The 25,698-nt window shown below is 45.0% G+C and overlaps 1 protein-coding gene across 1 annotated transcript in view; it reads left to right on the top strand.

Annotated features, from left to right (window-relative positions):
• Positions 1 to 24,745, top strand: part of LOC146199775 (2-amino-3-carboxymuconate-6-semialdehyde decarboxylase-like) — a 30,592-nt gene extending 5,847 nt beyond the window's left edge. Inside the window, exons 3-9 of the mRNA XM_084592808.1 lie at positions 8,571 to 8,620; positions 14,024 to 14,260; positions 18,293 to 18,386; positions 20,625 to 20,767; positions 22,067 to 22,192; positions 23,752 to 23,850; positions 24,345 to 24,745. Of these exons, the coding sequence (XP_084448934.1) occupies positions 8,571 to 8,620; positions 14,024 to 14,260; positions 18,293 to 18,386; positions 20,625 to 20,767; positions 22,067 to 22,192; positions 23,752 to 23,850; positions 24,345 to 24,422 (827 nt within the window). The 3' untranslated portion in view covers positions 24,423 to 24,745. The remainder of the gene's footprint in view (positions 1 to 8,570; positions 8,621 to 14,023; positions 14,261 to 18,292; positions 18,387 to 20,624; positions 20,768 to 22,066; positions 22,193 to 23,751; positions 23,851 to 24,344) is intronic.
• Positions 24,746 to 25,698: the final 953 nt, after the last annotated feature.

Genomic DNA, 25,698 nt, shown 5'->3' with positions numbered 1-25,698 from the left:
CCTGCGAGAGGCCTTGAAAAACAGGGAGGCAATAACGCAGAAGGCCTTCACAAAGTGCCTCATAAAGTCGTAGTAAGGAATCGGTAGAGCAGCCTCTTCTGGTTGTTGAGAGCATACTGATTACAGATACGTATGAGGAAAGTTTGATCTCAAGTTGCTGAACGTATGGTGACCGAGAAAAAGACTTATCAAAGGTCACACCTAGAATTTTTTGGTGGCTGACATATGGGATAGGAGTGCTAGCAACTTGCAGTACGTAACGAGAGAGATCACGTCGTGAAAATGAAGCTGCTGCGCACTTTTCTGTAGATATAACAAGACCTCGCTTGTTTAAGAATAATGCAATGCCCCCTATTGCTTTCTGTAGTCGAGCATGCACAATGCGTCTGTTTCTTCCAGTGCACTATATACATATGCAGTCGGCGTAGAGGGAGATTTCAACGGTAGACGGCAAAGAACTTTCCAAACCAAGAAGAGAGATATTGAAGAGGATTGGACTTAAAATCCTTCACTGAGGAACGCCACGAGACACGTAGGGATGTGTCCCCTTGATCCGTTGACATGTAGATTGTCCTATCACGAAGATAAGCAGAGAGCCAGTTGTACATTCGTCCACCAGTACCAATCGAATGCAAGGCTGAATGAATCGCCTCATGCGTGACATTATCAAAAGCTCATTTAACGTCAAGAAAGACAGCAATGGTTAACGCCGCTCAGCTTTGCTGTGCCTGACACAGTTGGCGAGAGCAATAACATTGTCAATACTGCTTCGGCCTTTTCGGAAGCCAGACATTCAGATATTGATGAAGGATAAAGTCCCCTATTTGTCAGGTCCAAGGTAAGGCGGGAATGAACCATTTTTTCAATCAACTTCCCGACACATTGTAGCAGTGCGATAGGACGATAAGCGTTTAGATCAATTGATGGCTTACCATGTTTAAGGACTGGTATTACGCGCGCAGTCTTCCAGCTATCAACCATCCAAGAGTAGTTATAGATATTAAGGAGCTTAGTTTTGGCTTTTCTTCCAAGACGCGACAGCGAAATTTAGCTAACACGGTCAGGTCCCGGGCAAGATCTTTTGTTGATATCTGCTAGCGCGGCTTGAAGTTCCATACTAAACAGTTAATCTAAAAAAGAAGTGTTGGGCGACGGGACAAAGGTCGGGAGCACATTTTGTTGTGAAGGAACTGCTAATGAAGCAATGATCTTTTCACAGAAGGCCTGTGCAACTTGAAGACAAGTAGTATTGGCATTTAGAGCCACGCACTCGAAAGGATGTAGTTGTGAAGGCTGGCTTCTTAAGCTTCGTACAATACTCCATACTTTAAAAAGAGTATTTCTAGGATCTAATTTTGTACAAAAAGATCTCCATTCCCTTCTTGCCAGCTTGTCCAAATGGCGTTGAAAGTGGTTTTGTGCTCATCTAGACCTCTGGATGTCGTCTCTAGAAAGTGTCTTGCGCGCTCGTCTTTCTGCTCTGCGACGTATTGCTCGAAGGTTTTCATATTCAGCGTCAACAACTGAGTACACATTTGGCAGATGGAGGACTTCCGTGTGAAACGTTTGAGCATGTGCTACACAAGCAATGAGGGATTCATAATTTAGGTTTGACAGATCATGCTTCTCTACGGCATCAGCAAAAGCTTCCCAATTCGTATAGCGAACTTCATGCCGCTGGGAGGGAAGAAAAAAGCCACCAACCTCAATGTATGAAGGAAGATGATCGCTGCCGTGAGTATATATGTCCATAGACCAGGTTGTTCAAGCTGACAGCTCAGCAGAGATCATGGAGATGTCAGGAGCACAGGACCTTGCTCCTTGGTAGTAAGTTGCTTGGCCGTCGTTAAGAAATGTTAAATTGTTGGAAAGTGCGAAGTCGAATAACTGCCGGCCGCTGACTGTCAATACGACGGCTCCCCAAGCAGGATGATGTGCGTTGAAATCTCCCGTTATAATTTGTGTCACAGGGGTACTTCGCACGATATCTTGTAGGCTTTCAATGTTAAAATTAGCGCGAGGTGGTATGTAGGCCGCAATTAGTGTAAACTGTTACAGACCTTAAGTGGCTGCAATGCACTTTAAAGTGGCTGCAATGACTCATTATGTGGATCAGTTGGTATAGGATTCTGGATGAAGTTAACGTCTTTCCGGATAGCCAGAAGAACTTTAATGAGGTTCGTATTAGTTGTTGATTGCAGTACTGCGTAGCCTGAGAGACGGATTGCAGTATTGAGCAGAGATTCTGATATAGCGATTATAGGGAAACGATGCTTGAAGACGAAATGTCGAAAGTCCGAGAGGTGGAGACGTAGGCTGCAGGCATGCCATTAAAAGATGGTGGCCTTATTTCGGATGACTTGCACGCTGGGTAGAGCAGTCGATTGATTGTCTCCTACCGCCATTGCGCGAGGAGAGGAGAGATGATATCAAGAATTGTAAGGATGCCTTTCGCCACCGGTGAGGAGAGTGGTATAAGAAAATCACGAACAGCCTCAATAAGTAAGCACAGTTCGGAACTGGAATATTCAGAGTTTCTGCGAATAGAGGTTTCGTATGAGCGGTTCCGGGATGCACACCTCAAATGAGGCTGCTGTACAGTAATGTTTCGTGGGCTTTGTACAGTTGGTTAATGAACCTCTGATTGTTGTGGAAGAGGAGGAAATTCAACCACGTCATCAATTCGTGGATGAATAGCAGCATCTTTCTGTGACTGTTATTGTGCTTCCTTCCCCCTCAATGATTTTTTTCTGTAATGACTGCTCCTGATTTAATTTTGTTCAATTAAAGCAGCTTTTGCTGACTTGTAGCTGGCATTGTTTGATGTCTTGTACCTATAGATTAGTTTCTCCTTTTGGTAGGCAGTCCAGCGAGAAAACCTCACCTCATGCTGCTTTCTACAGTTGTAAAAAATGGGGTTGTCACTTGGGCTCATGATACGGTCGTGATTTCCACCGCAGCGATGGCAGCGCAAGGTTAGTCGGCAAGCAGTAGTCACATGGCCGAGGCGCTCACATCTACCACATTTTTGTGGGGCTTGGATGTATTCATGCACACGGTATCGTGTATATCCAAGAATAACGTATTCCGGCGCAGATTCTGTCACAAAACAATGCGAATAATTTCTGAATTTCCCAGACGGCGCATAGATTTTATTGGAACTCTCTGCAGTAGTGCCGAGTAGATATCTTCTTGAGAAAGGTCCAGGGGCACGCCCTTGATTACTCCTACACCCCAGTTGTTAGCCGCGGCTAGTATGCTTGCACTGCGATTCCCGCTATTGATCGTATTTGTAAAAGGCGTTCAGTAGCGACCACGATTCGGGTGTCAACTGCCAGAAGATAAAGCAGCTCGTTGGGGCGAACTTGAAGGGCGCCATCTGGAGCTAGAGATTCAAATGCTTGCCTCATTGCCAGCGGATTAAAGCGAGCAATACGGTATCCGGTATCTATTGGCTTTATGACTACTGTGAGGTTGCACTTGGGCACTTTAGAAGCGTTAGATGCGTCGACGCTGAAATGCGACTGCCTCGAGCTGCGACGACGCTTCGAAGGCACTTGAGTAAATCTGTCTGGTTCTTCAGCAGACTTCGCAGCAGCATCTATACATGTAATTGCAGGCGACGTATCTTAGCTATCAGGAAAATCATCCTGACCTGCAGGCATTGGATGATCCCAGCTTGCGGTGCAAGGACTAGATGGGTGTTGCTGATTAGTGTCAGATGATTTGAGTCCTTGAGTACCTGGTGATGACAGGTGACCGCATGATACACAGGTTGGTAGGACGGGTGATGATTGCAGAGTTCCGACAGTCTGCAGAGGTAAGCCTGACGCGACGCCAGAAGAACCCTCAGGTGATGATCCAGGGTGTGGCATTGGCGGAGCCGCACCCGTCGCAGATAACATGTCAGAATCTCGCAATATAGGTTATCTGGGACATATACATCGAGTATTGAAAGGAAAACCAAACAAATTTCGCAGAAACCAGCGGACAGCCCGACAGTTCCCTGACTTCTTCGTCTTCTCAAACTTGTGGTAGCATAAGGTGCCATCACCGGCACAAACCATCAAGAAATCCGTGCTCGCGCCATACCACTTGCCAACTACACCTGCTGAGCAGCATGATTTGTCGACCACAACGCCAACGCTGGTTTTTCTGCAGAGCGGGGCGTTTAGTGCTACAGCATTAAAAATGCTAGAGCTTTTAAGAGGCCTTTTTACGCACAGGGTTTAATGGTAAGGGGGAGCAAAATGGGCACATAGCGCGCTGTCCCTAAAGTAAAATACGCGCACCCGCCTCTTCCCCATAGTTGTCCAAACAAGAGAGCCTGATTGGAAGTGCTGATCGAAATTTTCGATTTTGAATGTAGTGATTGAAATGACCCAGCAGAAGCTCCGTGGGATAAGTAGACAAAAAAAAAGTTGAGTGGGCGTGCCTTGAAGGCTGTCCAGTTAGGTAGGTCTGGTTCATATGGTTTGCGCACCAAAGCTGAGCTACTTGGGTCAAGTAGACCATCACATTGTTCGGTTTTAACCACGTCGTCCCATTTGTTACGTGTACTCATGCTCTCGTAACTCGGTGTACATGAGGGGTCACGCTGGCGTATGTCAGTTCAAATGATGGAAGGCCCTGGAGCCGCTGGCAATTCGTCCGGCGGGTCATAGCAGAGGTCTCTGTTGAGGGCAGTTAGCGGGTGAGAAGTTGCAGTTTGCATAATCTTGAGGCTGCAAGTACCCCGCACCTACATCAACTGTAAGAGGGGTTTGTTCATAGAGTTTAATGACAGGTGTTGAAAGATGAGCACACCGCATGATGTGCCCAAACAAAGAAACGCACACTAGGCCTTTTCCTACTTCCTCCTTGTTGGCTCACAGAGCTGCTACTGAGTCATTTCATGTCACTACAGGCTAAACTTGCGGACTTACCGCATTATTCAGCGAAAGGTCTTTTTCATTAGCGGAATGTCATTAGTGACCCAGAGGCATATAGCGGCATCCTTGTTTTAGCATTTAACACATTACTTCCCGGTACCACGCCTTCTTTAAGCTTGCGTGCATACAGGTCCTTGTTTTGTGGTTATTGGTTTTCTCATGTATTATATTCAGTTCCGCAGACCTATGGAACCTTCTAGCATCGTACAATGACGTTTTCTTGTCTTTGCAGCAACGTCGATATTCTTTTTCAAGGAGAACCGTGTCCTGGCTATCGCGGCCTTGTTCTAAGTAACATATATACTCTCTTGCGACGATGCTATACTCATTAAGTGGTCACGCATGAGTTTCCAGTCACTGCTCACTGACTTCTAGCAGTGGAAAAGTTCCGAAGCAACGCCATTCATGGCATTGGCACACAAAGAAGCAAAACCAAAGACATCATATTTTTGTCATTAGTAGTTATTACGTCGCAAGCAACTACTCCTCTTACACCATTTTCTATGGAGGCGAAAATCTAGGCATCCCGTGTACTGTGCGATGTCAGTGCATTTAATGAACCCCAGGAGGTCAAAATTTCCGGAGCCCTCCACCACGGCGTCTTTCATAGAATGAGTTGCTTTGGGACGTTAAACCCCCCGAACCAAACCAAACGACACCTCTTACACCATCGTAACAATTGATGACGTAGTGATACGTACCACGTCGTGTGATCGTCTTTTTCCCCGAACCAAACCAAACCACACCTCTTACACCATCGTAACAATTGATGACGTAGTGATACGTACCACGTCGTGTGATCACCTTCGGTCCCGCTGCGAACGCCGGCTACTACTCGCGATTAACTCAAGAGGCGGTTTCCGGTGGCGCCGCCGCCACAGTTGATGACCCAGTGTCACGTGCGCTGCCACGGCCCACGGGACGTATTGCCGTAGCAACCTTCACGAGCTCCGCTCCATTTCTGAGCGCACGCGTTCCGCTAGGTTTTTACTCTTCAATAAATATTCTCGTTTCCCCATTACGCGCGTGACGCTTCGCGGTGTGACATAAGCTATATCGATGTAGCTTCTATATTTGGCTTGTATGCGCAAAAAAAGAAAACTCGGGCACGAAAAGTAAAACAATCTCATTCCTCTGTCTCTTCCCCGTTCACCGTGACTGCAGGATGACAAAGTATAGCCGCAACACAGCCCAGCATCGACTTGATCGTGTGAAAACATGTGGTATATTGGTACTCCATGGGCCACGCGATTTTGGGACGCAGGTACTTGTGGCCAACATCACCTTTGGGAAAGTTTTATGCAATGGCCAACTACGGCTATGAAGCCAACGTGGTCGACAGAAGGAATACGAACATGCTGCTATTAAAACAAATAACTGCAAACATAAAATGGAAGCTGGGCACTTATTTCTCAACCTAAGGCAGACAGAGAAAAATGACTATTACGAATTTTTTTTTCTAATCATTTAATACAACAACGTTAAATCTCGCATTCGAAGGAAGCCCCGGCATCGAAGTAGTTTGTGCTCTCAGTGAAATATTCGGATTAGTTGAAAAGGTGTCTACGCCACACGTGGTGGGGCGGATTAAAGAGTAATTAAGACATTAGGAAAATGGTCATCACAACATCGCAACATAACTCAAACGTGGCTAGGACATGGTAATATAAACAGCAAATGAATTACGTATAAACCAAATTGGAGTTATAAGTCACCACTCGAATTTAATTGTAACCCTTGAGTAGCAAATGAGGCCGAGGTAGAGATCACAGGTGGGCCTTGAGTTGCGACTTAAACAAACTACTCTTGGCCATGCAGAGCTGCTCGTATGGCTTAGTTAAAGCGGGAAATTTATATGCATGTTATGTGATTTTTTCACTTATTCATTGTAATTGGCAAACATGTGCCTGCATGTGCAAGAAAGATCGCTGACAGGACCTATTAGCGCTGGCATATGTCATACACATAAAGGCGGAGCTTTAAAGTATTCTGTAATTTTCTTTTGACACCACTTATGTTGACGAGAATAAAACTGTCGGAAAAGACATCACAGAAGAGAAGAGGTGTGAGAGCAGGCTATATATTCATAGTCCTCCAGGTGCGCCTCACGAACGAAGCGGAGCACGAAGCCTGAGATGGGCTTTGTGGTATCGTGTCTATCGTCCCGCGTCAATCCATGCCTCGTGGCCTGTCGGCCTTTACATGTACCAGTGCAGGCCAAAAAAATCTCGTACTTAGTAAAGTGCGTAAACTGAGCGCTCTTATTTCAATTGTCCATCGATGTCCAGTATTTTGTGGCCTCTCTTTCAAGAAATAGGATACTATATAGTGCTGCGTGCTGATGGTATTTTGTAAAACCTGCTGAATTTACGCACCTATCAGTAAAATAAGAACCTGCATTCACCATTTGATCAATGCAGAACACTTAGTAATAGAGTAATTGAGGCTTCAAAAGTAGCTGTACGCGATGAACGTTGCAAATACAAAAAAATATTGCGTAAAACGACGTAGACATTTCTGCTAACATGCATTGAAGCCGGTACTATGTTCTGGTATATAACGTTCCCTGCATACCGCTTCTTCATATTTGAAGCATTGAATGTTTTCAACAACAGAATAACACTTGAATAGCTCGAAGGGGTGTTTTTTGGGGGGGTTCTTTTTTCGCCAGCGACTTGTTTTTCACTCCGCTGGGCGCAGTGCTTTACTATGGTGCTATAGTGTGTGGGAGCTCTTCTGTACAGGCCCAAATAAAAGTGTGAGGTCACATGTTTGTCAAGTTATCGTCACGAAAATATTTACCCTATACCATAGAGTTTCTTACTCTTACCTAGAGGGAAAGCTGTGCTGTCGTCTATGGGAGTTTACATGGAGTTTCCAGGCGGCCAGTTCAGCCACCATGGGCGCTCAAAGCATCATGGACCAGAGAGCTACCGAGTGCAGAACTACAACTTTTGGCCAAAACTAATGCAAAGATAAACGTTGTTCTACCGTAAATAATGTCCTAATATTGAATATTGTGACTATAAATTGCAAAAAGAGAGAGAAAGAGCATGTCAGTGTGAGATTTATCCAATATAAGCGATGGTTTTTTCTCCTATTGGCTTAGTTCTGAGCAGCACAAATACCAATATTTCGCACTTAATAGGCAAAATTTGAAATAAAAAAGTGTTATGAAAATATTTATGGTTGTACAATCACTTAAGGAAGTTTTTAGTGGAATTTCGGGAAACAGAAACCATTTATTGGCGACGTCTGCTTTTGCGCCTTCGCTACTATGGCTTTCGCGGTCTATGTACGCACCTTGAGATGATGATGATGACGAAAAAAAAAAAACATCACAGTAACGCCACTCCACACACCCGAGAAAAACCGACTGTCCCGCAACAAGTAGCACACTGGCCCATGATTCTTAGCGCTCCCATGATGGCTGAAGTGCAGCGCCCTCAGCTTTCCATCTAGTTAGTGTAAGGAACTCTATGCCCTATACAGAGACACTTTTGCAGATTCCGAATGCAAGGCTAAGGGCTTATATTAAAATAACAGTAATTGAAGTCACGTACAGCGAATAAGCACGAAGAACAGAAAGAGCAAAAAACAAAAAAGTTAATATCTAACTTGATTTTCACTTTCATGCAGGTGTCACAGTTCAGGCTTTATCTACGACTCCGGTGCTGTTCAGTTATTGGGTATGCTCGTTTCTTTCTATTTCGATTGGCGTAAGTGCTATTTATTATTGTAATACTCATAGGACGGGGCACACAATAAAATAAACTTTCAAACACAGCAGTTCAGGCTTCCTTAAGGCAATCCTACTTCTTGCAACTCATGAAACCCAGGGCGTACATATATCCATTTCCTTTAAAAGCACAGTTTTCGTTTCGCTATAACATCAACAAATCGCGCACCTCGTTTACAGTGCGCCCCCTGAAGTAGCAAAAGGTCTACAATGCGTGATATCTATAAAATAAGTGATCAAGCGGGTAAAAAATACCGCGAAAATTAAAGCGAAAAATTGAGTTCAGTATAAACAATAATATTTAGCCTTCATTTCACAGTGTTTTCGTGCCGAAAATTTGAGTATACAAAGTACGTTCTAAACAAATTAATGTCCGAAATGGTTTGACTTTGGAAACTTTTGACCTCAGAAGTCTCGCATGCGCATGCAAGGGGGCTCGAAACTAAGAGGTGCCGCACATCGCGGCTGTTCTAGAGTCCCAAGTTCAAAGCGGCATTTTTTTTTTTGTTGTTATTTAAGCAAACGTCCAACGTACTGTTCTGGTTCCTTACTTAACATGCGCTGATTACATGCTCGGGAAAGAAACTTTAGCAGTTGAGGTTGAGTACTGCCTAAAAAACTGCTATGCAATCAACGTTATCGCGGCGCCTGCCGTTTATTTACATCAAATAGTTTATCTCTACATATCAGCGCGTTCCTTGCCACCGAGCGGAAATTGCCGATTGAACCTAGTAAAGCTGGTTTTAAATGTTGCAGACATGCACTGGCACCGGCTACCTGCAGAGACCTCATATATTTCATCTATAATAGCTTCTTTCACGACTACTTCGTTCTCTTAGATAACCTCGAAAACATCAGTAGTCCACATATTCCCACCCGTACCTGCCATCGCATGCACAATTCGCTATACAAGTCCATTTATACAGTGTTCATTCCTTCTTTTTATTATAATACTTAACTAAAATGCAAACCTCGTAGAAAAAAATGCGGCATGGGCCATAAAATTCGATGATTGGCTGGAGGGTAGTAACGTAATTAGCCAGAAGTAAAAGCTATACGTTGCGATGTGTGTTCATTGCGTCCGTGTCGCCACCTGTAGATACCTTCAAGGAAACATCTAACCACCCACTGCATAAAACGAAGAGATGTCTGGCTGTGTTCAAACAGGCTTGTTGGAGCCCGCAAACATAATCGTGATGGCATGACCAAAAACTCCACGTAAAGGCATCAAGACCTTCTTCTATCGCATTGCCGGCATATAATGCAATTAGGTGTCCCTGCGAATTTCTGCACGATAGCGTTGGACTTCCCGCTGGAGGAGAAATACGGCGATATAGCCTCGGTGGAATTGTAGATTGGCTGGAAGGATTTGTGACTTCACGCACTTACAGAAACCCGGTGTCGGAAGAATGATAGCTTTTATTGGCAGATTGGGAATGTGATGTAACACCTCTCAAAGCCTGCTCCGAAAGCACGTTCTTACCTTTAAAGAAGGGAGTGGAAATAATCCCGCTATAAACATTATTAATTGATACAAATTGTCGTGACCAGAGCGTGCTCTCTGCCGATGTAGGAGCATACGCCCATCAGCGATAAACTTGTGGCGATTATGTAAATATTTATGCACAGAAAAACTTACCGAATACGGATGGAGCCCTTATTCCTGTGCTACCTTTCGGAGTGTCTCTGCCTTTTCTCGTTCCAATAAGCAACGTCAGCCCCCTAGATGCGAGCTGAGCAGAGGAGTTTGCAAGTCTCAATGGAGGAGGAGGTTATGGTGGAAGGTTTGCGTGTTGTTGGCAGGCCCACGTTCCGTGGTGTACGGGAGGGGAGCTCCGAGCAGTGTGGACATGTGTCCTCTTATTACGTAGGGTATAAATAGTGTATAGTAATACAAGGCGCCTGTAAGTGTGAGACTAAAGTTAGCCACAGGTCGTGGCCTTCTCCTGCGTCAGGTTCTTGTGGGGCGAGGAAAAGCGGAACTTTTGTGCTCAATAATGGGCGAAGATATCGAAGGATTTACAGACTGCGGTATAGGCAAGCTGATTTTGCTTGCTCTACTTGTCCCCCTGTTTAAACATGATAGGGGTACGGTATTGGTTTGCGTATTTCCTGAGAGACCTATGACCAAGAGTTCAGACATGCTTGGCTTGTGATAGTGGAGTCCTTAGTCTGTTGTGTATATGCATCCTCAAAGCACGGGAAGTAAGCATGTCGCCACGGTAGCCACGTAAGACGGCTTGGGAGTCAGAGAGGATGGTTGCATATCATTTGCCTGCGGTGATTGCTTGGGCGATGACAGCTTCTTTGGCCTCCGTCGGGCAGTTAGTTGCCAGTGACGCGGAAGCCACCATCCTGAGTTGTTGGTGGTTGACAACACGTACTGTAGTCGCTTGGTACCCCGAATACACGGCAGCCTCCGCGTGTCTAACACCATCGCCGGTGCCATATATTCGCTGGAGCGCCTTCGCTCTGGAAGCACGGCGACCGAGCTGCAGGACAGGGCGGAGGTTTCTTGAAACAGGTGCTACTTGGATGCTGTTCGTGATGAATTTTTGCGCAGTGATTATTCCGTGTAACGTGCTTGGAGTAGGAGGCGCAGGCTTATCAGATCAATTGCCTGCCCTAGGGCAGTATTGAAGGACTTGCGGCTGAGAACGATCAGTTTTTGTTTGTCTGCTTGGTTCAGGTTGATGAAGTAAGGGACAGAGTGATGAGAGCTTGGAGGAGCCGATTTATGTGTGCTTCTTTGAGTTCGTGTTTGCGGCTCATAATGTGTCTTTCTTTACCAAGCGGGATATACAGGTCATAGTGGTTTTGAGGTATTGGACGGTGAAAGTGGCTTTGCCATCTGCCCGCAGATAAAGGCCCAGGGAAGGAAAATTTCTAGCCTGTTTTTCAGGGTGCCTTGCTTGGCGCCATCTGAGCTCGAGTTGGTCACAATTATAATGTCAACTTTGATAAGTGTAGAGGGCACTCTCAAGTTGTTCTAATAGCTTTCTCATGGCCATGCTGAAGATTGTATTTGATAGTGCAAATTCTTGAGGAGTGTGTTGTGGACGAGCAAGAAGTTTAAGCAGAGGTTTGATACCGATTCAAGTTTTTCGGTAGCAAAAGTTTGGATATGCCTTTTCTCTGCGATTCGGGGTGGCTAGGTTCTTGAGGATTAGGGAGTGACCAACGTTATCAAATGCTCCCTTGATGTCTAAAACAAGTACGGCTAGGGTAGTGGACGACGATAAATCATCAAGGAGGTCCTCTTTGAGCCGGGACAACACGTACTATACAAAAGCGCGCTCGGAAGCTGAACATAGTGCATATGTATTCTATGGTGCCTTTCAAAAAAAAAAATACTGCAGGTAGCTGAGCACAGTAGGTTCAAAGAGCTCACCGGTGCACGGTGCAAGAGAACGTTCGGAGATTTGTAAGACTTGCTGGCTTGGGAATGAGGACGATTTCCGCATGTTTCCAATCGTCTTGTAGTTCGAGGTTGTTCCAGACCAAATCTGATTGAAGTGGGAGGTGACGGTTTGCACAGAGTATAGGTTCAGGTTTTGTATAAGACTGTTTTATATGATGCCGTCCTCGCCCGGTGACATGTTGCTCTTCGGGACGTGTACAGCATTAGTAAGCCCCGACCCAGCTTATGGAGGTAAGTGTAACAGGGATAGCAGGTGGTGAACACCAGATAAAGGGAGACAGTGGAGTTGCCGAGAGAGCGCGTGTCACGAGAGTGATCGATTTATGTGGATGGGTTTCGTCACATCTGGCATAGCTCCAACTGCATGATGGAAAAGAGAGGTGATCCCAGATAATCGGATAAGGTAAGATGCTCCGAAGACTATAACAAATGGCTTGCAAAGGCGAACCGCAAAAGGGTTTCAAGTAGACAGATCCTGACACGCTATAACATTCAGTTCATAATTGCGGTTTGCAGTGCGTCCTGAATTTTTCTTTCGCGATTCAAGGAATGAAATTAATGCGCTATATCATTTTCTATTCTGCGTAAAAATCAGAATAATGAGCAAAAATATTCATAGTTCAAGTTTACTTGAAAACTTCCCGCGTTTGCGCAGGGAATAAAATGCGGCATGTTTTTCTTTTTCTTTCTTTACTTGACATACCCCCAATCGCCGAAGCATTGCAGAAGGGAGTGGGGTACAGCAGTGATACAAAGAAAATGAATACGCGCTGATATCTGCTAAAACCGTGACATTTTTGTACAGATCACTTTAGACAAATCAGTATTAATAACCAAACTCCAACAATGACTAAATAAAAATAAACCATCAAAAAGACGCATAATTAGCAATAAACGCCTAAGAACGAAACAAATCTAGATAATATGCACAGTTCGGACACGCACAAAATGCAGGATGGTACGCAGCCAATGAACAAAGAGTAAAAATAGCAATGCAACTACTTAACCAGATCGTTTCATGGCATAGCATGACTCGAAAGCAAGAACTAAACGTGATCACCTTATATTTCAAATTGATCACTTTATTTTTGCCTTGTATTTTTGTTAAGTATCTCGAAATGGCAGAGTGCACAAAGACACATTAAAAATAAATCAATATTTTTGTTTACTTTTTTTTTACTGCTAATTCATCGCGTAACATTGTTATTCTCATGTACCGTATTTGCGCAGCATAACTCGAGGTTTGTATCTTTGTGCACTGCAAAAATGGTCAACTTTTATCGCTGCTGCAATATTAAACGTGCAGCCACCTTCGAGCATTCATTCTTGAAAGTAATCAGTGAGGTTAGCGATTTTTCCGGTGAGCATTTGTGTTTTGGATTCTGGCTTCCATAGCACACTTATTAAGCTCTTGAACAGCGTCAAGTTAAAAGCATAAAAAGAATACAATCAACTTCTGATTGTAAGTATTGCTCTAGAACGAGTATAAAACAACCGCTGCTTCCTGTGCAGTTCGTTTATCTTTGTGCATGAGAAATTTTTCTTTCAAGAAGATGCATTTGCGGATAGAGATCTGGTTTAACCCGATTTTGAAGAAACCAACTGCGGATGTAAAAATAAAATAGAAGGCGACTTTAGCAGAGGACGAAGAACGCTTTGTTATGTGCTTAGTTGCAAAAGCTAGGCTGACATTTACCGTTATCCAAACGAGCTCGCACCTGAATTCCTACCCACGACAGCTGCACAGTGCGGGCACAAAATTTAGTCCGATAAATCCTGGCCACATTTAATCTCTAAAATGTACCTCTGCTGCAAAATATACTATACTCGTACTACGCGAAGCAGCTGCATGCTGCATGCAGTACGATGCTCGACAATGTACTCCCCCCCCCCCCCCCCCCACCCCCACCCCCTCCCTGACTACTGGTGCAGGCGAAGCCCGAGGATGCCCTTGACTTCAGCCGGCTGCAGAACGATTTTGTGGCGTCGCTGGTGAACCGGAGGCCCGATCGCTTCGTGGGGATGTGCACGGTGCCCATGCAGAGCCCGCAGCTTGCTGCCGAAGAGCTCAAGCGATGCGTCTCACAACTGGGCTTCCGCGCCGTCATCGTCGGCTCGCACATCAACGAATGGACGCTGGCCGACCGGGCGCTCGACCCCTTCTACCGGGTGAGCTTTTAGGTCGCGGTGGTGTCCAAGCTGTCGTTGCGAATCGATACGAATGTTCACTCTGGGATTCGTTTATTAGGGAGAATGCTGATCTGTATTTTTAATGTGAAAAGACCTCTTGTCTCATGAGTGGCGTTGGCAGGATTTGTGTACTGAGCATCTCCGTACGAAGTGTCAATAAAGAGAAAAAACATTGCGTTATAGCATGGGTTTCGAACCTGCTCCATGACGAACAGATCACCTTCCCTGGCCCAGATTAGAAAGCCCTATATTATCGTCTTGTTTTTTTTTTCTTTATTCAAATATACTCTCATCGCAGTCGATCACGCCTCGTGTAAAACTGCCACACACTCTGGCGCTATGCAGTACACATCGTCATCTTCATCAAGGTCCGACTGCAACACATTGCATCATTGTGCAGGGAAAATCGCCGTCTTCATGGAGTTTCCTCTGCGGCGATCCTTTATTTACCCTAGGTATATAAGCCATACACATACGCCATTTGATCGAGTGTTGCCGAGGTTTTCTTGTATAGTGCCGGCTGTAGGAAAAATCTACCAGGCGGCGTGACAGAACTCACAATGATTTCGCATTACTGCACCTAAGCAGACTTAGGTGCGCCCCTTGAATTTTTGAGGACTTTGTTCACGCTTTAGGACTATACAGACAGTGAAACCATGGTTTGCTAACGATGACTGCATTTTCTGAAAATATATAAACCAGCATCATCTGGACTGTGCAATAAGGTTCGTTCGGGACTCATGACATTTCAAGCCAATCATGAGACAAGGAACGGATAGTCATTTTAACAAACATCCAGGATGTACAAATAGCGTCATTGTACACTATAATAGCAGGCCACATGGCAAGTATACTTTTATTGAGTGTCTTTCGTACGAGTCATATCGAAGGTAAACGACATATGTTCTAGCGGCCTGGGCTGCTCCTCAAAGGTGGAACTGAAATGCTCACATAGCCACATTGTGATTTGAACCAAGTAGAAAACTAGCACACTTTTCGTCTCAACCCACAATTCGCTTGCCTCTGATGCCATCTATGCATACAAGCATACATTCAAAGCTTTAGCGTTGTGAAGTTTGCTACATAATTTCCGCAGCCTCTTTCCAATACAAGCTGATTTCTATCCTCATGCCTAATGTAGGCCTAGCCCATCTTGTTATTACCACAAACAGCTGACAAGGCGCTGCCAGGGCGAAGTCAAGGGCCGTCGCCCTGTGCAACGAACTGGATTTATCACGGTTAGCAAAGTCTGTAAGTGACTGCAAAGGCAAGAGTCAGCATATTTTTTGCGACGAAGACTCATGAAGAAGGTGTGCCTTTTCGTTGCATCGTAAGCGAGCGAGGGTCTTGGCAGCGCCTTTTAGGTCAGTACCTTTCGAAGAGTCTTAACCAGCTTGTGGTTAGGGATCCTTTCGCCACAAAAAAACTCTTTAAAAATAATTCATCATCATCATCATCATCATCAGCCTGATTATACCCACTGCAGGGCGAAGGCCTCTCCCATATTTCTCCACTTAACCCGGTTCTGTGCTAGCTGCATCCACTTGACCCCTGCAAACTTCTTAATCTCATCCGCCCACCTAACTTTCTGCCGCCCCCTGCTACGCTTTCCTTCCCTTGGAATCCAGTTTGTTACCCTCAGCGACCATCGGTTATCCTCTCTTCGCACTACATGTCCTACCCATGTCCATTTCTTCTTCTTAATTTCTACTAGAATGTCGGTAACTTGAGTTATTTCTCTGACCCACTCTACACGCTTTCTATCTCTTAATGTTACCCCTACCATTTTTCGTTCCATAGCCCTCTGGGTTGTCCTCAACTTAAGTAGAACTCTCTTGGTTAGCCTCCACGTTTCATCCCCATAGGTGAGTACAGGCAGGATGCAACTGTTGTATACTTTCCTCTTGAGCGATACCGGTAAGCTGCTAGTCATAATTTGCGAGTGCTTGCCAAATGCGCTCCATCCCAATCGTATTCTTCTTGTTATTTCCTTTTCGTGGTCCGGATCTGCGGTTACTACCTGTCCTACGTAGACATATTCGCCTACTACTTCCAGTATTTCGCTACCTAATGTAAACTGCTGTTCCTTCCCGAGGCTGTTGAACATTACCTTAGTATTCTGCATATTGATTTTCAAGCCTACATTTCTACTTTTCCTGTCTAGATCATCAATCATTATTTGCAGTTCATCCCCCGAGTTGCTTAGCAAGGCAATGTCATCAGCAAATCGCAGATTACTGAGGTATTCTCCCTCTACCCTTATCCCTAACTGCTCCCATTCCAAGTCTCTGAATACTTCCTCTAAACAAGCTGTGAATAGTACTGGGGAGATTGTGTCTGCTTGCCTAACACCTTTCTTTATGGGAATTTTGTTACTTTCTTTATGCAGAACTATGGTTGCTGTGCAGCCACTATATATATCTTCCAGCACTTTCACGTACTGCTCGTCTACCCCATGATTTCGCAGTGCCTGCATCACCGCCGAGGTTTCAACTGAGTCAAATGCTTTTTCGTAATCAATGAATGCTATGTATAAGGGCTGGTTATATTCCGAGCATTTTTCTATCACCTGATTGATGGTATGGATATGATCGATAGTTATAGTTGGAAGTAATTACCTTTCTTCAAAACAGTCAGCAGCTAGCGCGTTATCCTGTCTCCTCTCTTGTGTTTGTCTCTTTTGCGCTTACTTTTCTCCCGTAAGGCTATGAGAGGACCATGAAACGCGCATCATTTCTCCTTGTCTACCTTAAGGATGATAGTAGTGACGAAAATGGGGTTGCAATCAGTGTTAATGACAATGATGACATTAGCAGTGATAATGACGGTGCATTTAGTTGATAATGACAATGAGAGCAAAAATGATGCACCGTGTGCAGCCGCAACGTTCAGGCTTTCGCATTTCTGCTGTGTAGAATCGACAGTGCTCTCGGAATTTTTGCTTTGTTTTCTGCTGCCGTGGCAAAACTCTGCTAATCAAAGCAATTGTGGCTCTGGCTGTCCTGATCTCTGATAGTCCAAGTGATAACATCAAGCCAAGTGTTACTACTGTTTAGAAAGATAACGCTTCCACGAGGGGCAATTCTGAAATTAATTTTCGTCGTTTATTTCCACACGGGAAATTTATTGCCCAAATATACACTTTGACATCATGAAATATATGCCCTGCACTATTTTTCGACATAGTTGCAACCGACATTCAGACATTTGTCATAGCATGAACTGAGTTTGAAGAACCCACTCTGATAAAAGTCGGTGCGCTGCGATGATACACTAAAGCCACACACAGCAAGACTCACACAGGTTTAGATTCGTCGCTTCGGATGGGAGACTGGATCACCCGTCCCATAGCCCAGATGTTGCTTCATCGGACTTTCACCCGTTTCTTGCATCCAAAGCCGTACTCTCTAGGCGTCACTTCCAAAGCAGTGCTGAGACAAAGCTGGCTGCGCAACAATTCCTTGCATCACATGGCACTGACTTTTACCGAAAAGGTTATTCAAACTCAATGCACGCCATGACAAATCTTTGAATGTCAATGGAGACTATGTCGAAAAATAATGCAAGGTATACATTTCATGTTGTCATAATGTATTTTTGAGCAACAAATTTTCAGAGTGAAAATAAATGACGAAACATATTTTCGGATAGCCCCTCGTATTTGCTCAAGCTGGAGTCCTGCTGCACATGCACACCTCGGGTTCTCCCGGTGCAGCACTTCCACACTATTTGGACTCCTGAACTGGTTTATTTAAATGATGTCAGCTAAAAATCAACGCAGCCCGAAAGCACACGCCCATGAAGTGAGGAAAGGAGAACACGATGCTTTTTCACGTCCTTCTTCCGTGTACCTTACACTGCGTCAGTTTTTAGCATTAAACGTCTGGCTTTCCACCACGTTCGCACACACGCCTGATACACGCTTTCAGGCAGAATCTGTCCCCTCGCAGCTTGTCTCCCCCTCAACTCTGTGTTCTGAGGTGGTACCGTGTTCACTTGCACTCCCTGCAGACGGTCAAGGAGCTCGGCGTCAGCATCTTCGTGCACCCGTGGGACATGCCTCCTTCAACGCGGTACAACAAGTACTGGCTGCAGTGGCTCGTAGGTAAGTCGCAGAGCGCTGGTATTTTTCAGCGACGCCATGTAATCCACAGGTTGCGTTTTTGCTGCACCAGCAGCCTACCCCTAATGCGTAATTTCATGATTTCCGTTTTATTAATATATTGCTTGAACAAGAACCGTGTATGGGATGTGGAACACAAAAATACTCGCTGAAAACATAGAGGATTTATCATCCGCCTCCCAACCATAGGCCGCCGAGCTCATTCCTCAATGCCACCTCGTAGCCACGGTTATGGTAGTACGCTCTTTCCTGCTTGACGCTCTACTTCTGACGAAATTCAAAAAAAAAACGGATCTTCGATGCGAGCTTGAGTGGACTAAAAACTCTTGTTCTGTGGCGCATTTGGCTAATAGCCAAAAAAATCCAGCATCATCATCATTGTGAGGAAACGATGTTAAACAAAATTGGCTGTGGTTTAGCTCTGGTTAACCCTAGTTGAACTGGGAAAGCAGCGGCTGCATGGCTACGCTTGTGGCCAAATGAAGAGTCGGACGCATAAGTTCACTCACCGGTGTTCTTATGCCACAACCGGTCGCACACAGAACGCACACATCTAACGGAGTTGTTAGTGAAGTGGCGGTAAAACTCTCGCGTGGCCGACTCGTGCTCTCCCACTCTTTGTGCAAAGTCTGCGCGCCGACCACCTTCGACGTCTCCAGGCTGAACGATTAAACCGACCAAAACTCCCCTCCTTCTTTTCTCGAGACGTGCAGCGCGCTCTTCATCCGTTTCTGCTGCACGCCGTCTCCTGAGGGTTTCGTTGCGCCTGCCATTTGTGGCTACAGCATACGAGTGTGGAGCGAAAGCTTTGGCTGCTGGCGACCGAGCGTTGCATCGAACACAACCAGCGTTCCGTTGAACGCATCAACTTTCATTGGCCTTCTAGGTGGTAGTGGTAAAAGTGTTTATTGCATCTAAATAGGGGGACACTTAAGCTCCGTCTTTAAGGGTATGACGAGATAGCGTGTGCTACAAGCCCACATATAAAGCCCCGCTTTAACCAAGCCGTATGAACGTTCCTTAGGGGCCTATAGAGGTAGCGTGAATACCATGGTCCTGGTAGGCTGATTCTGACGTAACCGTCGCATGTGAAACGAGAGACACAAGTTGGCAGCTCCTGCCATTTGCGGCTACGGCATATGAGCATACGCGACGCACCGAGCTGGCTGGCGCAGTGTTGCTTTTGCAGCAAAAGGGAACGTATAGTGAAGTAAAACAAAGATATTCAGTTCATGCAGCTTATTGCACAACATCGCTGGTTAAAGGAAAACACGTAAAACACTACGAAGAATTAACGTTGCGTCGTGGGAAACAATACGTAAAATTCGTGAGCGACCATTTTTCAGCAGAACTGTGAAACCAGTCCTCAGCTCTGAAAAAAGGGAGTTTTGGAACGTGAATAACACTATCAGCACCAGGAAATAATTCACTGCGAAACAACGCCTAGTTCAGGTTAGCCCATTCGAGCTTGCTCACTCTCGTTCATTGTTCAGTATGAGTGCTAAAGGCCCATAAATATACACAATATATTTGTTAGCATTTTTTTTTACTGAAAATATAAAATGTATCTAAGAATTCTTCACATACACGCAAGAAAATATACGCCATAAACAGTGTTCAGAGTAGCATTGTCGTCTTTAGCAGTTTGTAAGGTCCATTACTGATCGTTTATTGTCATTCCTCGATAACTCTGCTTCGAGAGAGCCCTTTTCTGGCAACAGAAACCCTACAATTTCGGTTTCCGGCCGGGTGGACGAAACACACAATAGTCGTAGTAGTAGTATGCGGTTATTCATTATACGATATCAAAAAGGAAGGAAAAGATGTTTGCCAGCCTTGGTATCTGCTATCTGATATCTGAAGCACCTGAACTGGAATGGCAGAAATATAACGGATAGTGAGGAAGCAATAGAGGGAATCAAAAAGGTGAGAGAGAGGCAGAGAGGACAGGGCAAATAAAAATAAAAATATGAAGAGAGATATATACGCTATGGTACAATATACATGCGGTGGCCCACCACAATAGCTGTCGGAACACACAATATTTTGTATTCCTAATTTAGTGCAGGACATCTCTTAAGAAGCAGGGGTATACTCTGCCCCCTTGAAGCGCATCGCAGCAATACACTCAGTACTCCAGTGGGCTGCACTAGAAACGAGACGTAATAACCTATAACGGCAGAGACTAGATAGCCCATGCACTACGTTTCCAATGTCCAGGCATGCCAGCCGAGACGACGGCGGCTATCTGCGAAGTGATATTCGGCGGCCTCCTCGAACGCTTCCCGAGACTCAAGCTTTGTTTCGCCCACGGCGCCGGATCCTTCCCGTACACTGTCGGACGAATACAGCACGGATTCGATGTGAGTGGGGAGACACCTGCGTGTGTGTCAACTCTGAATGTCCGATATATACTGAATTTTACAAGCCTGATTAAAAAATACAGTAACTGCTATCAGGTAAGTTCCAGCAGTGTTTGCTTAGAGACAATGCATATAGACATAACGTACATCAGGCCTGAAGTGTCTTAATTTCTAAAACAAGTGTTGAGCGGCTGGAATTAGTCAACCTCCGCAAGGCTTTCACAACTGAAAACAGTTTCAAGTACATGCGTTGCAACGCGTTTATGAGTTTAAGTAGAACATTCATAAGTCTTCCCTCCGAAAAAAGTATTCTTTACGCAGCATAATTCTCACATTTCGCATGTATATACATTGTTGAGCAAAAGAGGTGTGTACTAAAGCTTTGTTTATGCGCTTCACTGCCACAACAACACCACAGTCCAATAATACATGCGACGATGTGCCTAGATTTTGCTAGTGTGTGAGAGAGGGAACACTGTTGAAGTTTTGACGAGGTGAGCTGTTTTCTTTGGAGGTGTCCGTTGTCCTAACCCCTTCTGGCCGCGCCTGCTTGCACTACGATTTTGATCAGCACGAGCATGTCATTTTGTTTCGATCAGTGACGCTCCTTCTCGGGGATCTGAAGGCTGTGACAAATATATGGCAAGCAGCGTAACGACACGTGGTCTCTTCTTAGTGGTGCACAAAAGGGAAGAATTACTCATTTGCATATCCAAGCGCAACCACGTCGCTACAAAAGAAAGGGGTTCAAATTCGAGACCGCCGCCTACCTGGATCAGTCGCTCTGCTGAGCTATCAGCAAGGAATCTAGTGGATCAGGCAGTAAGACGAGAGCAAATTGATCAAGAACTCAAAGTGGGAACAGCTTCAGTCGAGTAAATGTTAGTGGCGAATAAAAAAAAAAGCCGTTTAAGGATAGATAAAAGAAGACGAAAGTAAATGATGCTACCGGCTGCAGTAGTTTCTGATATGTTAAGCACCCTGGCTGCGGCCAGCGGAAGTAAAAAAGGGCAGGGAAAAGCACACATTGGAGTACAGGGAGGACTGATATCAGGAATACGCCAATTTAGCACCCGACGTCCAGTATATCGGTCTACATACCAGTAAACAATCCCGAAAGTAAACCTAACGTTTTCCTTACAAAAACACCCCTTGGTTATCAGCTCGGTGTCCTCTGAATTTTATCGGTTGTGTTTTGGTCTTAAATGAGCTTGAGTGAGCATTACAATATTACGCTGTAGTCCTGTTCGTCCACTACCGCATCTCGCAGACATTAACCAAACAATTTATTTCTTCTAGGTGCGGCCTGACCTTTGCGCGGTCGACAACAAGATTCCCCCTAAGGGCTACCTGGGCGAAATATACGCAGATTCTTTGGTGCACAATCGAGGCTCGCTTAGGCTCTTGCTGGACACGCTCGGAGAGGTAATCCTGTTTTCGGCTGTCTTTTTACTTTCCTTGCTTTGAATCTGTCCTGAGGTTGTAAGTTTTCGAAGAGATAGTTTATTTATTTATTTATTGCACTTTGTAGCAAAAATACAGTTTTTGCCGTGGGACCGAGGCTAAAGGTGACGAACACGTCACCTGACGGGGCCTTCGGCACCACGCATGTACATTCTTGGCCGGCGCTACGAAGAAACCGACATCGGCCTGCATTATGGTGCAAAACAGTAGACCCGCATTTCGGGTATTGATTGAGTGATCGATTGGGAATCATTTCACTAATTATTATTTATTTATTTGTTCAATTTCATTATCGAGACTTGGTTGATTCCCTGAATGAAAACGTTTTATTGCATAAAAGGTTCGAACATTCTCGCCTTGGATCAATAAGGACATGTAGCATTAAAAACCGAGATAGCGTTTTCCTTTTTTTTTTCTGAGAAATTTCATTTGCTGTTATCAATTACATTGGTTCCTACAAAACTGTTACAAATTGCGTCGGAATGCGCATCTTTGTTCGTTCGCCGTTACGGAGAGTGGGATAAGTACATCGAGGACAGATAAGAGATAATAAAAGCTGAGATCTTGGTAATATGCCACTCGCTGTTATTTTTGGGGGCCACCATGGGGGGGGGGGGGGGGGGGGGGGGGTCTCCTTGTGTGCCTTTATTCCATCCTAGCGTGTGTCAGTTATTATTACTTTTCTTCACGAATATTTTTCGCTCTCTATACATTCGTCCGAAAACTCGCGCGATGGCCGGGCTGTCGCTTCGCTGTTCAGATGGTGTTTTCTGGAATTTTTTTTTTTGAGCTTCCTTCATTGCAACCATGAGAGCCAGTGCTAAAAGTTTAGCGCAGGGCAAGGGGGTCAGGGGCAGTAGTGCCTCCGTGTCCCCTCTCCATATTCTTTTGTGTCCGCCCCTCAGTAAAATACCGCAGCACATGTGGCTAGGCGCAAGTATTCTACAAACAAAATCCAGCGTCGGGTTTGTAGCCGAAAATTCCCGAGCATGCCTACGCAAGTGGTAGTTTGCAGGTGATACGGCTGAGCCCTGAGTGGTCGGTGGGTTGTGTTACGTCACGAGAGCACATGGCATGCCCGAGTTGGCAGGGGGCTGCCAACTCGGGGAGCTCTTTTAAGATGGGAAGGTGATATGGGGATGGAATCACCGAGACCCTTGGATCCCGGAGTCTCCACTCTCTAATCCTAGGCCGCTGAGGCACATTCGTAAGGCTTGGTTAAAGCGGGACCTTCTATGTATGTCGGGTGGTATTTCACATAATGTAAATAACAAGTTGCAACTGTACAGTAATGAATATATGCGAGGCAATAGAGGCACCAAATAAGAGATTAATAGAAGCGGGTCACAAAGTGCATGTGCGCCAACGAGGATACAGAAGGGAAGCGAGCAAGTCTTTAACGCTGACGCATCATATCCTTAAAGACGGAGCTTTCTTTCGGCGTCAAACGACCAATGAGTTTCTTTGTCAGAATTTTTTTTAAAGACCACATTTTTTTTTTTTTTTTTTTCACTATATAGGACCGGGTGATGCTGGGCAGCGACTACCCGTACCCACTGGGAGAAATCGATCGACCGGGTCGGCTCATTGAGACCAGCGGATTACAAAATTCGGTCAAGGTACTTTTTCCGTTCGCACATTTCATTTACATGACTCGGAAAACAAGAAAGCCATTCACATCCAAATCGGCATCAGCCAGACTTAGCGGTTTCAATAAAGAACGTGAAATGACATCTGTAATCGACTGCACACTTAGCTAATAAAATGGTCAAGGACCACCTCGGCATGAGGCTTCACTGTCAAGGTTGTGAAGACGGGATGATAAAAAGAAAAGTTACGTGTATTTTTGTTAACATAGCAAGAGCGTTAAAAGACTCTGGCGCGTCATAAGAGAAAGTCTGAAGAAAGATAATTGGAAAGAAATCATGATTTGGTAGTTTCTTGTTGTTGTTTTTTTCAAGAATAACCACTTCTGGAATGAGCCTTCTTACACAAATGATAAAAAGCTGTAATCTGCCCGAAGAAGACCGTCACCTCACAAACAGCGTCTTTCTTTCTCTCCCCCCCCCCTCCCCCCTCCTCCACCTGCGCCTTATTCTACCTCTGCCTGCAGGAGAAGTTGCTGTGGAAAAATGCTGCGAGCTTCCTCGGAATTGAAATGAGCCCAACGGGGATCAGAAATCGGACGTAGGAATCTTGCATTAGTGACTGCAAGATAATTCACGTGTCCTATCCGCACCTACGGGCTCAAGATCCAATGACTGACTCCGGTGCACTGCAAAAGTCCGTGCGCTTTAAAGCCAGCCTCCATTAAAAACGAATGCGCTACCGACATATCTTTTGCCAAAGTGCATGACCAGTGCAAGCACGAGACATGAAGGAAGGAAAGGAAAGTAAGAGATCTTGCTTTCGCTGCCTCGAGTTTTGTGGTAAAAAGAGGCAGCTGTTTACCCTTGGTCTTGGTTCACTTCAAACGGGCACTTACAAGGTCTTTATTTTTTTATTTTATTTTTTTTCAGGAAGGGTTCAATAAAGCTTTTCTGTACTGAGCAGAGGGCGGAAAGCCTTGGGCACGTGCCTGTAATCAGATATAAATATTCAGCGCGTATTTAAAAAAGTACGGCCTCTCGGCTACTCAGATGCCACTTTTATTGCGATGAAGACTCGTAGTGTACGCATGTTCTCGCCTTCGTGGTTGGCCCCTTGGGCTTACTAAACAAGAGACACATTGAACATTCATGACATATGCAATCGCTCAGCCAACGGCATTCTCTGACATAAGTCTTCGTAGCCGCACGACGCTTTTCACCATTTGCTGTTAAACGTAAATGGTTAGGGCCTAATAAAACTTATAGATGTAGCTAATATGCGCATTTCATATTCAAAAGGGACGTTATGACGCATATTATAAAGAAAAACAATACACGATTTTGAAAATTTATGCGACAAAGCCAGCCATTCTTCCCACCCTGAACAAAATGCGAGCGCTAATATACATTTCTCACGAGGCTCCCCAGATAAGCACATCCTTGAGTTTGCCCTGCCGTAAATACTTATAGAATAGCTCGTATACTCGGGGTTACTGGCAGAGAAGTTGATTTTTATATTTATGCAATAAGTACTTCTACCCGCGCGCTTTCAAACTCCACAAAAAGTGTGAAAAATGAAGGCAAAATGTAGCAAATGCGTTCTCATCAACTGCTACGATGAGTAAAGCTGAGACTCGGGAGAGTTTGTACGCATTCATTCTAGCAAAACAGAACAAAAATGGCAAGAGATAAATCAGACAAACTCTTGCCTTGTCCCCGCCGTTGTTTCGCTGTCTTCCTACGATGAATGCTACTTTGACTGCTGCTGGAATGCTACAAATCTCTGCGATAGTACGAACAAGCATGACTTAAGAGTATATGCTTAGTTCCATGAAACAGCCAGCAAAAAAGACACCGGCGATGTTGTTCCCACTGCCG

Source organism: Amblyomma maculatum, chromosome 2 (assembly GCF_055883805.1).
Source record: "Amblyomma maculatum isolate TAMU_Amacu chromosome 2, ASM5588380v1, whole genome shotgun sequence".
NCBI lineage: Eukaryota > Metazoa > Arthropoda > Arachnida > Ixodida > Ixodidae > Amblyomma > Amblyomma maculatum.
The sequence above is the reverse complement of the archived record's forward strand: the minus strand, read 5'-3'. Positions and strand labels throughout refer to the sequence as shown.